The sequence below is a fragment of the Manis pentadactyla genome, chromosome 16 (assembly GCF_030020395.1).
Source record: "Manis pentadactyla isolate mManPen7 chromosome 16, mManPen7.hap1, whole genome shotgun sequence".
Classification (NCBI taxonomy): domain Eukaryota; kingdom Metazoa; phylum Chordata; class Mammalia; order Pholidota; family Manidae; genus Manis; species Manis pentadactyla.
Window position 1 is genome coordinate 4,060,710 of NC_080034.1, and position 16,003 is coordinate 4,076,712.

The 16,003-nt window shown below is 39.2% G+C and overlaps 1 protein-coding gene across 3 annotated transcripts in view; it reads left to right on the forward strand.

Moving 5' to 3' along the window:
• Positions 1–13,988, forward strand: part of LCA5 (lebercilin LCA5) — a 39,061-nt gene extending 25,073 nt beyond the window's left edge. For 2 of the 3 annotated variants that reach the window (XM_036886485.2, XM_036886476.2), the window contains 5 exons: positions 5,060–5,197; positions 6,143–6,239; positions 6,966–7,108; positions 9,186–9,318; positions 11,196–13,988. In XM_036886485.2, coding sequence (XP_036742380.2) covers positions 5,060–5,197; positions 6,143–6,239; positions 6,966–7,108; positions 9,186–9,318; positions 11,196–12,061 — 1,377 coding nt within the window. In that variant the 3' untranslated portion in view covers positions 12,062–13,988. The remainder of the gene's footprint in view (positions 1–5,059; positions 5,198–6,142; positions 6,240–6,965; positions 7,109–9,185; positions 9,319–11,195) is intronic. The other variant, XM_057493664.1, reaches the window with a different exon arrangement.
• The last annotated feature ends 2,015 nt before the right edge of the window (positions 13,989–16,003 follow it).

A 16,003-nucleotide genomic window follows, 5' to 3' on the forward strand; every position in this document is an offset into this window, starting at 1 on the left:
AGGAATGCAAGGATGGTACAACATTTGAAAATCCATCAACATTATCCACCACATCAAAAAAAGGAAGGACAAAAACTACACGATCATCTCCGTAGATGCTGAAAAAGCATTTGACAAAATTCAACATCCATTCATGATAAAAACTCTCAACAAAATGGGTATAGAGGGCAAGTACTTCAACATAATAAAGGCCATCTATGATAAACCCACAGCCAACATCATACTGAACAGCGAGAAGCTGAAAGCTTTTCCTCTAAGATTGGGAACAGGACAAGGATGCCCACTCTCCCTGCTTTTATTCAACATAGTACTGGAGGTCCTAGCCATGGCAATCAGACAACACAAAGAAATAAAAGGCATCCAGATTGGTAAAGAAGAAGTCAAACTGTCGCTGTTTGCAGACGACATGATATTGTACATAAAAAACCCAAAAGAATCCACTCCAAAACTACTAGAACTAATATTTGAATTAAACAAAGTTACAGGATACAAAATTAATACACAGATATCTGTTGCATTCCTATACACTAATGAAGAACTAGCAGAAAGAGAAGTCAGGAAAACAATTCCATTCATAATTACATCAAAAAGAATAAAATACCTAGGAATAAAAAACCTAACCAAGGAAGTGAAAGACCTATACCCCAACAACCACAAGACACTCTTAAGAGAAATTAAAGAGGACACTAATAAATGGAAATTCATCCCATGCTCTTGTCTAGGAAGAATTAATATCGTCAAAATGGCCATCCTGCCTAAAGCAATCTACAGATTCAATGCAGTGCCTATCAAAATACTGACAGCATTCTTCAACAAACTAGAGCAAATATTTCTAAAATTCATACGGAACGACAAAAAACCCAGAATAGCCAAAGCAATCCTGAGAGGGCAAAATAAAGCAGGGGGATTATGCTTCCCAACTTCAAGCTCTACTTCAAAGCCACAGTGATCAAGACAATTTGGTACTGTCACAAGAACAGAGCCACAGACCAATGGAACAGAATAGAGAGCCCAGATATAAACCCAAGCATATATGGTCAATTAATATACAATTAAGGAGCCATGGACATACAATGGATAAATGACAGCCTCTTCAACAGCTGGTGTTGGCAAAACTGGACAGCTACATGCAAGAGAACGAAACTGGATTATTGTCTAACCCCTACACGCAACATTATAGTTACTAGACTCCCCCTATTATCAAGTCCCTCCCACATACCCCATTACAGTCACTGTTCATCAGCATAGTAAGATGCTATAGAATCACTACTTGTCTTCTCTGTGTTATACTGCCCTCCCCATATCCCCCCCCCTACAAATACCCCTTTTTCCCTCTTATCCTCCCTTCCCACCCATCCACCACAGTTCCTTTCCCTTTGGTAACTGTTAGTCCATTCTTGGGTTCTGTGAGTCTGCCGCTGTTTCATTGCTTCAGTTTTTTCTTTGTTCTTATACTCCACAGATGAGTGAAATCATTTGATTGTCTTTCTCTGCCTGGCTTATTTCACTGAGCATTATATCCTCTAGCTCCATCCATGTTGTTGCAAATGGTAGGATTTGTTTTCTTCTTATGGTTGAATAATATTCCATTGTGTATATGTACCACATCTTTATCCGTTCATCTACTGATGGACACTTAGGTTACTTCCATTTCTTGGCTATTGTAAATAGTGCTGTGATAAATATAGGGGTGCATATGTCTTTTTGAAACTGGGATCCTGCATTCTTTGGGTAAATTCCTAGGAGTGGAATTCCTGGGTCAAATGGTATTTCTGTTTTGAGTTTTTTGAGGAACCTCCATACTGCTTTCCACAATGGTTGAACGAATTCACATTCCCACTAGCAGTGTAGGAGGGTTCCCCTTTCTCCACATCCTCGCCAACATTTGTTGTTGTTTGTCTTTTGGATGGTGGCCATCCTTACTGGTGTGAGGTGATACCTCATTGTGGTTTTAATTTGCATTTCTCTGATGACTAGCGATGTGGAGCATCTTTTCATGTGTCTGTTGGCCATCTGAATTTCTTCTTTGGAGAACTGTCTGTTCAGCTCCTCTGCCCCATTTTTTAATTGGCTTATTTCCTTTTTGTTTGTTGAGGTGTGTGAGTTCTTTATATAATTTGGATGTCAACCCTTTATTGGATCTGTCATTTATGAATATATTCTCCCATTATGTAGGATGTCTTTTTGTTCTACTGATGGTGTCCTTTTGCTGTAAAGAAGCTTTTTAGTTTGATATAGTCCCACTTATTCATTTTTGCTTTTGTTTCCCTTGCCTGGGGAGATATGTTCATGAAGTTGCTCATGATTGTTACAGCATCTTGATGTGCTGACCCCTTTATCATGATGTAATGTCCTGCTTTGTCTTCTGTTACCATTTTTGCTTGCAGTCTATCTTGTCTGATAGACGTATGGCTATGCCACCTTCCTTTGGCTTCCATTTGCTTGAAATGCTGTCTTCCTTCCATACTTGTTCTTTGAGCCTCTATGTGTCTTCATGGCTGAAATACATCTCGTTGAACAGCATTTAGTTGGGTCTTGCTTTTATCCATCCAGCCATCCTGTGCCTTTTGACTAGTGAGTTCAATCCACATTTAGGGTGATGGTTGATCTGCAAGGATTTACTGTTGCCTTCTAGTTGTTTTGTCCCTCCATTTCTCTACCATCCTGTTTTTGTCTACCTTTGTAAGCTGGTGGCTTTCCTTGGTGATTTGCCCAGTTTCCCTTATTTTTTCTTTTTTTAATATTTCCTGTCTCTGTTCTAGATTTTTACTTTGTCATTACCGTGAGATTTACATAAGATGTATAATAGATAAATTAGTCCTTTTTCTGCTGATAGCAATTTATCTTCACTTACCTACAAAGGTTTTATCTTTTATTCTTCCCCTTTTATATTTTTGATGTCACAGGTTAGCAATTTTGTGCTGTGATTTCGTTACCAAGTTGTAGTAGCTGCATTATTTTTAATGTTCTTTTCCTTTAGCCTTTATGTTTGTTTAATATACTATCCTAAAAGAGTTAATTATTTTCTAATTCCGTCTTTCACCTTAGAGTTTTATGTACTTTTATCTTTTCATTTCAGCTTTAAGAGTTCCTTTTAACATTTCTTATGAGGCTCGTCTGATTCCCTCAACTTCTGTCTGGGAAGGCTTTTATTTCTCTTTCATATCTGAAGGATTACAGTGAAATAGCATATTTTTGACTGGCAGTTTTTATCTTTCAGTACTTTGAATATGTCATTTCATCCACTCCTGGCCTATAGTTTCTGCAGAGAGATCTGACAGCCTAATGGGGATACTGTGTAGGTTACAGTCTTCTTTCCCCTGGTGCCTTTAACATTCCTTATTATTGACTTTTGACAGTGGTAATATGTGTGTTAGACGGGGCCTTTTCGCTTTGAGATAATAAGGTGGCTTCGGGACTCACACGTCCGGTTCCTTCCCCACGTCTGGGAAGTTCTCAGTTGTTATTTTTTCAGGTAAGTCATCTGCTCCCTTCTCCATCTCTTTGCCTTCAGGGATGCCCACTGATTCTGTGACGGCTCTTCTGATGGAGTCTGGCAGCGCTATAGTGTTTCTTCACTTCTTAGAGATCTTAGCTCTCTCTCTTCTACCTGAGTCAATTCTAAATTCCTCTCCTCAAGCTTGCCTACTTTCTCTTCCATCTCATCTGCCCAATTTCCAGTGCTCTTTAATGCGTTCATCTCATTTACTAAGCATTTCAACCCCACAGTTATTTTGTGGCTTTTTAGAATGTCAGTCTCTTTGTTACTCTCCCTGTTTCTTAGTTTTATTTCCAGTATCATTGCATTGCCTGAGTTTTCTTGCCACTTGGTGAATGTCTTCCTAACAGCTATCCCGAATTCTTACCAGTTAGAGTGTAGTAGGCCATGTTTTTGGCTCCATTGCGGGAAGCTGTCGTTCTCCTCTTGTGACACCATATTTCTGTAGCTTTTCACAGCGTTTGGTGCCTCTGCTGTCACCTTACGTAGGTGAGGCTTTCTTTACTTTGACCTGTTAGTAATTAGGAGCCTTCCTTTTGTTCCCAGAAGGTGGTGCCATAGCACAGGTTTTGGTTTCTCGTAGAGCGGATTCCCCACTAAGTGGGCGGTTGGGGGCACGTGCAAAAAAACATGCAGGCGGAGGAGACGAGGGTGTGGCAGAGTAGCGTGTGGGCCTAGCATGGGGGCCTCTGGCTGTGTCCACTGTCTGGGAGGGAGGTCCTTGTATCGGGCCTCCCAGTCTGCGGGCACTGTTCTTGCAGCAGCCCTGGGGCAGAGGGCAGGAGCTGCCTTCCTCCAGTTCTTCAGTTCTGGGCTCCCCTCCTCCCTCCTTCCCTGCCCCAGTCCCTGTGGTCCACCCTCGGAGCAGCTGGGGGCTGGGCATGCACTGCCTGCACCCTCCGACCCTCCGGGAGGCCGCACCACGTGGCCACCGAGCACACAGGTGGAAGAGTGTCCCAGGGGAGCTTGCCAGAGGTGCTTTTGTCAGAGACGGCTGGTTATGGATGTCTAATTAGTCGCAAATTGAAGGGGAGAGAAAAAATGGGTTGATCATGCTGCCATGAATTGGACGTCACATCACCTGAAAATGTTCTAACAAAGTTTTCATAAGATTCATGGAATATGTTTGAAAACCTTGGAAATGGCTATTGTTTTTATCTAGAAGTGTTTTACCAGGTAATCTATGCACACCTGGGTAGTGCTGTGTGTCTCCGTGTCTCTACCCAAACGACGGCTCCCAAAGCCAGTGCCTCTCATCATATCCTTTGGCTAAACTTAAATGACTTTCCTGGTATCTTCAGGCCAATGCATAAGAATTATTTACAAATAACTGTGAGAAGCAAACAAGGGAGTAGTAGGCTAAGTACCAGACTGAATTGGTAAATCTGTTTCCTGGTTAATATAGTTGCTGTAACATGTATTTTATGGTCATGAACACTAAGCCCACCCTGTTTTGTACATCTTTTACAGTGACACTAAAACGTCATTTTGATGCTATCTGCAGTGCTTTACTGTTGAATTTTTCTCAAATGGCCTTTTTATGTGTTTGTGCATGTACAGGAACTATCAAAGAACCTTGAGCTGAGTACTAACAGTTTTCAACGACAGTTGCTTGCTGAAAGGAAAAGGGCATATGAGGCTCATGATGAAAATAAAGTTCTTCAAAAGGAGCTGCAGCAACTCTATCACAAATTAAAGGTAAACATGTTATTTTAAATTGCATTATTTCTTCCTATAACATATATTAGATGAAAACCTAACATTTTTAAACACTGTTACCATTCATATTTGTAGTTGGTACAATATTATTTATAGAGTATTGCTGTTCTTTGGCACTTAGAAAGGAGTGTTAACATAGTCGCTGTAACATGCCAAAAATGAAAGTTTGACCACACTAATAGGAGTGATACAACTGAAATAAGTATTAAAATCCTGAAGACAATTATGGAAACTGCAGTTTCTCTGTGTTGCACATTTGAATTAGCCAGTGTTCTTCCTCAGATAACCCCTTTACTTATTATTTCTAATGTTGTTTCAGATATTGCCCTTCATTTTCACAGTGCTTAACAGAACCATTAACATTATTTAATTTTGTTAAAACAGGTGTTCTTAATTCTCTCCAGAGGTCATTGATGGGTTGAATTTCGTACAAAATTGAGTGTTTATGCATTATGTTGTATAGAATTTTTATTTTGCTAATCAAATTTTCAGAGAAAACCATAACCCCAAAATGATCAAGAACACTTGTGTTTTAAAAAATGACACATTTTTTACTTGTCATTGATTCAGAACCCCCATTTGAGAGATGCTAACTGAGTTCTCTATCTCCCAGGCTAAGCCTGGAAGACAGTATAAGATTCTACCTGCTCTGTCAGGTAGGTTTGGGTAGAAAATGGAATTTGCCTCATTTGCTTTCATTCTCTTCACTGCCAACGCAGATTGAACTTTTTAGGGAGTGTCATTGCGGGGCCCACCCTGAATGTCCTCGACATTCCTCCCCGTAGTCTGCCGGTCATGAAGGGCGGCTGAACTGTGGCGCGCTGTTCCCCGGTTTGCTGGGGGAAGAAGCGCCACTGACAGGGTGAGGGCTTTGCCTTGTTTTGAACTGAGACTCTGCATCCTTAATTGTGGGTTTATTTTCAGGAAAAGGAGAGAGAACTGGATATAAAAAACATATATTCTAATCGTCTGCCAAAGTCCTCTCCAAAGAAAGAAAAAGAACTTGTATCAAGAAAAAATGGTATAACAGCTATTATTGTTTAAAAATTTATTGTAGCTATTACTTATTAATAATAAGTCTAAAGTATTTGGTAAATATAAAGGGGAAAGAACTTCATTGAAATAAATAATAAATGAACAAATACTTCCTTATAGTTAATTTTTAGAAATCCTTTCAACTATCTCAGTTTTTTCCCCTGAGGTCATTAAAATTACATCTTACATAATTAAATTTTTTTCTTATAATTTATTTTTGAATTTTTAATGAAAAAAATTAAAGCATACCCCAAACTAGAAATTACAGTATAATGAACTTTCATTTATACATCACCTAGCTTTAACAATTACACACTTTACTAATTTTTTCCATCTATTTTTGTATACTTCTTTTCCTAGAGTATGTAAGGTAAATACCAGCTGTCATTTCATTTCACACATACTTCAGTATTGTTATGCATATCTTTACTTTTTTAAGAAACAAAAGCATATATTTCCCTCTTCTGTGAATTTCAAAAAGCTAAATACATAAACTTTGTAAAAGCTTAATAGAATTTACTAGTCAGAATTGTCCTCAAATTACATAATCACCAGTAAATCCTAGAAACAAAAATAGTAATAGACAGTAGTCATGGAGCTAATCAGAATATGCATCATTCCACTCAGATGGTGAACATATACCAGTTAAATTCCATGTATCTTAGCAGTGTTCAGTGTGACTAGAAAAATTCTTTTATAATTTTCATGGTAGCTGCATGCCAGAGTGATTTTACAGACCAGTGTACAAAAGGAGTACAAACCAGTGAAGACTTGGAGCTGGAAGAATTTCCTTTAACACCACAAACAGTTGTGTGTTATGAAAACAGATGGGAAGGACCTGAGCACCTTACTTTGGTGAGTTTAGGAGTATGACTAGGTAGTAAAGTAGGTTTGTCATTCCTAAAATCACAATGTCAAGCATTTTTACATTTCTACAATGAAGCTAGTGCCGTATCTGTGTAAATGTGCATCTAGCCTTTTCAGAAGAAAGAGGTCACACTTGTGTGTTCTGTTAAACTCTTTTGGCTTGACTTGGTGTTCATTGCATCTTTCCAGTGGTTGGGAAGGCTGATGATACTGTCCGGTTTGGAGGTAGATGCTTCCTGCTTGTTATGTCCCCACATAGTCTCTAAAATCCTTCTTGTTTATGTTTAATAGCAAATTATAGTATTTTTTTAATGATTTGTTAGAATTTGACCACATTTAATTTTTTTTTTTGGCCTCCTGCGTAAGGGAATTTTACAGGTTAGCTGAATGCTGAGCAAAGTAATTGCTGTGGAATCTGACTTTATACTGTTGAAGTTAGAGTAGAATTCAGGGGGTCTGTGTTGGACCTTCATTTAAAGGACTTACCTACTGAATACCAGAAGGCCCTTTTCTCTGAGGTGGTTTTGTCTTCAGTGTTTACAACTGAAACTTCAAAGAAAACAGTATACCTGGGAGCCAGCATATTTGATGTGATCCTCCGTTTTTGTGCCTTCTAAGTTTCCCCATGACCCTGAGAGCTCTTCTTGTATAAAACAGAAAAGATGGACTGATCTGGTTCCTGGACGCTCTCTTGGTTTCTTTATTTATTTCATTTTGTTCTGCAGTTTAGACAAGTTAGCTGTACTGCAAAGTGTTTCTTCCTATATTTGCACTATTGATGAGACTAGATCATGTTAATTTGGCTTTTTTAAAAGGGTAAAGTGTAAACCGTGGCCTTTATAAGTAAGATTCAGCAGGAGGAGCGACAGCCTGATACAGTGAAAAGAGGATACTTTGGAGTTATCTCTGTTTTTTAATTAAATTTTGGTCCTAACATTTTATTTGTGTGACTTCTCAGAGTGTCTGTTTCCTAATCTATAAAACAAGGTTGGGTTACTCTTCAGGTTGTAGTGATAACTCACCAAGTTTATAAAGCTCTTGGACCAGTCCCGCCTCCTCAAGGGGCTCGGCAGATGGGAGCTGTGTTAGCTGAAACAGGCTAAGCTGACTTAGGAAGAGACCCAGAATACAGTGCTCAGGCCAGGTGCACGTTCCTGTCTCCTGAGGGAGACGAGGTGAGTGGGTGGTCCAGGGAGGTGGACAGCATTTCCTGAGTTAGTCATCCTCTCCTCCTGCTCTTCTATCTTAAGGGGTGCAGTCCTCCGCTTGTAGCTGGCACTGGCTCAGCACCTCTGTAGAGGAACGAGGAAGAGGAGGCCCCGCAGCTTTGGTCTTTATAGATGTCATCAGAAGTGCATGCACACTTTCACTCACATACATCCCTCTGCTCCTGTTCAGCTGCAGGGGAGACCAGCAAAGGGGAACTGCAGTTGAGCTACTCTGCGCCTTCCAGAACTCAGGCTCTGTTTCCAAAGCTACAAGGAAGGAGGAGAAAGCAGGCAGTAGGGACAGCTCTGTGCCCCACGTGTCCGTGAATGATTGGTGTCTTACTGGGTTACACACACATGAAGGGGTTGTAGGAAACAGGAATTCTAAGTTTACATTTGTATTTAAATTTTCTAAAATTGATTAATTGGAGGCTTTGGCCATAATGTAAACTTGAAAGATTCTGCTCTGTCATCACTGCTTGTGATACAGTCTAGCATCGTCTTGCTTGGACTCCAGAGTCGGTCAGCTGAATTACTCATGTTCTGGGCAGTGGACAAAACAAGGGCTTCTGGAACTTGTCTCCTCAGGATTGTGTGTAAGGTGTCGGCTCTACTTCTGTTACACTGGCTCTTGTAAATGTGTCTTTAAATCTTTAAGGAAATGATCCTGTATGCTTTCGGATCATCTTTTAGGGGATGGAAACTTGTGACTTACTGCTTTATTAATTGAAAATTGCTTTAATTTCTAGCTTAGTTAGTATTGAGCTTAATGGAAGATAAAAAATCTATGATATTTAAATAACTGTATTCTCCTTTTTGATATGTGAACTTGCATTTTTTTTAAAAATATGTAATAGGACCTGGAATCTCAAAGGAGAGAAGAGCATGAAGAAGCAGGGATTCTAAACCCAGTTGTGAAAAGGGAAGAAAAATTAGTTGAAGATGAAGGACTCCATGTTGTAAAACTGGAGGTTGAGAACCTGGAGAATGGTAAGAAAGAGTTTAAGCAAATGATAAGTCAGCATCCCTTGGGCAGGAAAAGGTTAATATCCACTGCTATCTTCATCTGAACAGTGATTGAGTTATACAGATAAGAAAAGGTTGATGCAATGGCAGGAGCGATGGTCTACTGGGAGTCTCAAACATTGGAATGACATTGGTGACAAAAGAAAAAAAAGGAAGCCTGTAAGTCAGCTGCTATTCGGGGTTAGGGAAATAGAACAAATTACCTCCAGAAAATTCAGATGAAGAGAAAAAATTCTGTGCATTAACTAAAGCTCAATGAGGAAATAACGGAAAGACCCCTCTTGAGACTCAGTCCTTCGACCAGCCAACCATTGTAATCAATGAGTTGTGAGGTCCTGAATATAGTCCTGTAGTTTTTCTTTGGTTTTAATATGCAAAGTAAATCTTTAATGTGCTCAACCATTAGTGTGGAAGTTTATTGAATCAACTCACAGTTTCAGATACACAAGGGAAGTTCAGGAATAAATTCATTTCCATCTGGATATGTCTTAAAGGTACAGGTGATCAAGATCTCAGACTTAAAGATTAACCCCTAAATCTTATTAGTTACAGAGCTGCTTACAGAGGAATCCTTTTTTTTCTGCCTTAAGGTTAGTGGAACAGAAAATCATGACCTAATTGTTGCTAAAGTTAGTGTATATATTTCAGTGCCTATATGTGTGTATGTGTATTGAAAACAATGTAACAGTTGAAATAGAAGCTGTATTTACATCACTGGTGCCTGATGTTCAAAGAGAGATGCTGTCACATGTTGAGCTATGGAATAGAAAGTGAGGTTCTGTGACCAGTTCTGTTTAGGCACCAGGCAAAGGAATAGAGCAACAGAAGACTGTCACATCTCCATGTCCTTTTTGATTTTTTCACCTGGAGTCTGTATGTAACGAACTATTGACACAAGCGAGAACATGCACCAGAGTTAGTAAATGCATAGTTCTTACATATTTTGACATTTTCAATTTTTTTATTTGGAAATAATTTCACAATTATAGCAAAATGTCAATACTTGCCAAGAACCACTCAAAAGTAAGTTGCATACTTCATACCCATACCGTAAAATAATTGCATGTGCATTTTTCCAAACCAAGGGCTTTCTCTTTTATCATTCCAGTATATTTTTCAACTTCAGGAAATTTAACTTTGATACAACACATTTTTCTAATCTGCTCTCTGTATTAGAGTTTTGTCAGTTGACAGAGTACTGTCCTTTGTAGCATTTTATTCTCTCCAGGATATGGTTGTTAATTACATTTGGTTGTCTTATCTCTTAAGTGTCCTTTAATCTGGAACAGCTTCACAGCCTTCTTAAAATATTTTGTGAGATTAACATTTTTGATGAATACAGCCTTTTTAAAAAAAAATAAATGTTCCTCATTTGGGGTTTATCGGAAAATTTCTCTTGATTATATTCAGGTTAATGCATCTTCTGCCACGATACTATATAAGTGATGTTGTATCCTTCTCAGGGTATAACATCCAGAGATTTAGCTAATTTTAAGTTTAAAATAAAAGTCTTTGCACCATTCATCTACCACCCTTTATTCAGTGTACAATGCCACACTAGGTATAAAAAATAAACAGAGGACCTTTTTCCTCCATCTCTAAACTGGAGAACAAAATTTTTCTATCAATGTGAATCTTAAATGCAGTATATATTAAGTATATTCTGTTTGAATCCCAGAATGTCAAGTATAGAAATGAAGTTTATGTATCCATCCTCATTTGGGTACTGGTAATACTGAAATTATTTAGGCTGCTGTTTTATAAAAGATGAAAGTTGAGTTTTCCTACTTAAAAATATTGACTGCCATACAATCCCATTTTTAAAATTTGATTTCATACAGAGTGGGAAAGAGAAATACTTGCTAAAAAGCAAAAAGACAAGACATCTTTGCTGGAGAGAGACAAAAAGGCAGCATTGGAGGAGACCAAAGGAAGATACCAAATGGAAATGTGCCAAATTCAGAGTATTGGTAAGTTCGAAGAGGAAGAAGAAAACAGACTGAAGAGAGAGATGCTGCTTGCTAAACTGCATGAAGTCGACAGAGAACTCCAAGGTTCTCAGAACCTGCAGTGTCCTCCTCTGCCATCGTTACCTGATTTGGAATCAAAACTGTGCTCCCCAGAGAGAAGCCCCAAAACATACGTGTCCTCTGAATCCTCAGAGAGATTACCTAATGGGCATCATTTGCAGGACATCCGTCTTTTAACTGCAAACATTGGTGATCAGAAACCAGTAAATATTAGAAGCCCAGCCTCTCCAAATGAGCTTACTTTTGGCAGTTATGTGCCTTCATTTGCAAGAACATCAGGGAAATTAAATCCATTTAGCCAAAAAAGTGGCTTTTTTGATTTCCAGAGAAACAGTATAGAGAAATGTGGTAGAGATAGCTTAGACTTAATCACAAGAAAAGAGAGGAAGGCTCATCTGATGGAGCAGCTCTTTGGCACCACAAGCAACAGTATTTCCTCCAGAGTCAATGACCCAGATTCTTCGGCTGCCAGCAGAGGCGACTTTGACCCTCTGAATTTTCTCCCTAGGGACAAAAGCGGCAGGTCTAGACAACATGACGAAGATGAGGGCCTTTTCCTCAGTGAAGGAGGAAGCTTTAACCCAAATAGTCACCGACTGAAACATGCAAACACTAGGTCAGCAGTAAAGGCATTCGGTTCTGGAGAAGATGAAATCGAGGAAGTAGCGCTGAGGTGACTGATACCGGTCGCATCCCCCAGTTGCAGATGTTGAAGTATTTTAATATGCATTTATAAATACTTAGACTTTCAATATTAAAGGTCCTAAAGAGTGGTTTGTAATAGACAGAGATTCAGTACAAATAAGTGGATCATAATGCATCATATAGCTAGTTTGCCAACAATGAAGGAGCCTTCTTTGAATGGAAATGAAAATAGAGATATATCTTACTTGGTTTTGACTTTTTATTTACAAATAGGTTTTGCCTCTTAGATCAGCCATATGGGAAGTTTTACCCCATGGAGCACATACTCATTTCCTATTTTTATCCCTATTTATTTACTTATTTTTGGTCAGATCCTGAGTTAAATACAATCTTCCCGAAGATTGTTGAACAGAAATTAAGAGCGAGAGGCTCTGTGTGGAAGTACAGCTCCCAAGTGGTGAACCAGGGCTCTGGTGCTGCTGAGAACCCTGCCCTCTATGGATGGGGCGGGAGTCCCGTGCATACATGGCATGGCGTAGCTGGAAGCAATGACAACATTGGAATTTCCTTTTTCTCTGGAAGTAGCCACAGTTAAATGCTAACCATTTCCCATTACAAGTCCCACTAAGTCACTTTCGTAAAACTGTGCCAGCACATTAGGTGGATTCAGAGGACATTTGTCTGTTTGCATGGACAGGTGCCTGCGTGGCTCCCAGAGGCTCACACAGTGTCATCACTAGTCCCTCTCCTTGTTCCCTACACTGTGTGTATCAGTGATGGTGTGAGATTTCCTGCCCTACCACAGGGAACAAGAAATTTCATCTGATACAGAAGGATTTTCAGCTCAGTATTTTTCTAGAGTAATGTAACTTGGAAGTTTTAATACTTCTTAGATTTGCGCTACAGACAAGTCAGTGGACTGTGGTGGTATAATGCTTGTGGACAGCCTTGGGCAGCAGTGTTTAGAGATGTGTCTGCTACCTTGCTGCTGGGTGGGTGGTCTCCTGTTGAAATGCTTTGGTCCTTGCTGTTTGTAGCTCACTTCAGCTGCAAAGGATTGATGACCTTGGATTATGCTGGGGATGATTGGCCTTTAAGAAGCAGTAACACACCACCAACCGAGCAGAGAACACTGTTCAGAGGAAGAGTGGTGGAATAGTGTGTCAGGAAGAATAAAAAAGTGTAGAATGACACTTAGCTCTAAAACAAGCTTTTTTTCCCCAAGAATTTACAGTGTATTTGCTTGTAATATGATTTCTGATGCCAAGCATACAGAGTGATGAAGGGACTAGAGTTACTGTTTTCCCTTGAATTCTTATCAGTGCTTATTTCTGGATATAATTTCATAACTATTTGATAAGACTTACCTGATTAAAATATATACCACCTATCATCATCTAAATTGTGTTCCTATTATTAATTGGGAAGTGTACCTCCCAAAAGTGGTAAACTATATTTAAAAATTTTGTTAATAAAGATTTTTGTGTCTAATATAAATAAGCATTTAGTATGTTGCACATCATTCTAATATGTGTAACCACAATATTACTGTAATGCAGTTTTTGATAAAATATGATATATTGCTAATTTTGTTCACAGCTGCTAATTTTTTACCAAAACTATTCTAGTTTTTAGGTTGTTTGGTTTTAAAGCCTTTTTAAAAAGCCTTTCAGTGAAGTTTTATATTGAGGTCATTTTTATTAGTCAATTGTTTTTTTCTACCTGGTGTTTTTTCTAGCCTCTTTCACTATATGCAACATGACAGAATTATTAAAATTAAACCTAAACTTAAAATCAAGTTTTAGACATAGTAGCATTACTGTTTTAAGCATTAAGATTGGAGATTAAAATGTTCAGAATAGATTTTTCTTCATGAACAAACAGTGAAACATATTTTTTCTAAATGTCAAGTTAAATTTGTGCTCAGGACTCTTAATAAAAAAATTTTTTTAAATGCTATGACTCTTTGTTTGAATGATACGTTAGGTCACATAGGAAATACAAAGCAGGAACAGAGCCTGCAGAGTTCATTTTTATTTCATTACTCACCTTCTTTTTTCCTGCCCAGTATTTTTAGTTGAAGTAGATGAATTTGCCCTAAATCAGGTTAGATCGTGTGCTAGTCTTTGCAGATAATTATCATTTTAATTAAACCTTTCACCCTTAATAGCTATCATAATGTCATATATTGCTCATAATATTAAATAGGTGTGGGTAAGGATTAAATTGAATCATAAAATAAGCTTATTTCATGGCTGACTCGCTGTTTTCCAGCCCTCCTCTCCCTCCCCTGCTGGGACTTGCCCAGCCTGGAATGCCTAGTTGGGCGTTAGCTGGGTAGAGCACACAGGCTGCCTGATGAAAAGGGGAACGGGAAGGGAAATCGAGTGCCGAGCCACTGCAGATTTATTAGGATTCAAGAAGTTACCATAAATTGGCAAGAAAGGATCTGCCTTTAAAGCTTTTCCTTTCCACACCACAAATGCCCTGTCACTCTCAGTCCCCATTCGTGTCAGCTGGAGGTGTTCTCCTTTTCATATGGAGCACGCTCACCCATTGAGTGCCTCCCTGGTGCCCTGCACTATGTTCGGTGGGCACAGAAAGTAGGCGCCAGGGCAGGCCTCCCACCCAGCACCCTCCTGCTTCCCGGTGTCCTTGGGTCCCTCAGCCGTCACTGGCCATAATGCTGCTTAGGTGGTGATGTGAGGCCAGGTGCTGGCCTCTTACACGCACTCAGTAAACATCAGCTGTCACCATAGCTAATGACAAGTCTCTTTTAGGGAATGACTTGAAAAATACAGGTCTGATCTGTAGTACACTGACAGTATACTTTCCACAAAATACAAGAACAAAAAGCTGAACCTCGTAACTGTCATAAAACATCTACACTAAATATGTTGCCTCTCAGGTCTGCACTTAGAATGTTTCTTCCTTTACTCAAATTGTGCAGTAAGATCAATGAGCTTGTTTCCTTAACCACAGAAGCACAGAAAATCTAAGCTTTGGACAAGTTCATTGTCATAAGGACAGGCAAGAGTCAGCCTCACAGCAGAGAGGAAATGAAACCAGAAAGTACAGGACTTTGTGACAGACTATGCATCCCTGCACAAGTTACAGACCTTTGCACCTCCTTCCCCAGTAAGATGGGCTATTGACAGTACCTACCTCATACCCATTAAATGAGCTGATATGTGAACAGGCTAAGGACAGTTGAATGTTCAAACTGTTGTTGCTTAGAAAGGTAATGGGAAGGGCAGATGTATTTGTTGAATTTCAAGCGTGGTAATTGATGTTTTTATGTATGCTCATTTAATCCACAGTTTCCTCTAACGGAGATACTACTCCCATTTCACAGTTGGGGCTAATAGATTGTACTATGTAACTGGCAGAGTACAAGGGTAGCAGACTGCATTCAATAGTCAATTTAAGAAATCCAAATAAATAAAATATTTTAGAAAGAGTTTTGCGTTAGAACTTGAAGTGGTAAGTGACAAAAACCCAAATCAAACTAGCTTAAGCAAAACAAGTAAAATTGTTTTTTGGCTTGAATTTGGAAAACTAAAAAAAGTGGTTTGGTATGGAAGTTCTAATAATAGCACTTATTCTGTGCACCTCTTAGGCCTGCTGAGTATCCTTTCCAGATAAATTCTACATTTAGTAACAGTACTGCAATTGGCAGCCTCAAATCCACATCATCCCTTCAGCTGGTGCCCGTCTCGCTGGAGAAGACTTCCTGATAGCCCTGGTAGAAGTTTGGCTAGTTGGCAGGGTCCTACTAGGGCCTGGTGGCCTTGTGCGGGAGGAAGATGGGATCTCCACTCCTACACCTCTTCATGGAATGAGCAGGGTTTCTGTGGAATGGGGAGGCATTTTTTCATTGAAGAAATTTTAGACATACAAAAAACCATTTACTATACAGACATGCCACTGCAATCAAGTGAGTATCACAATAAAGTGAGTCACGTGAACTTTTT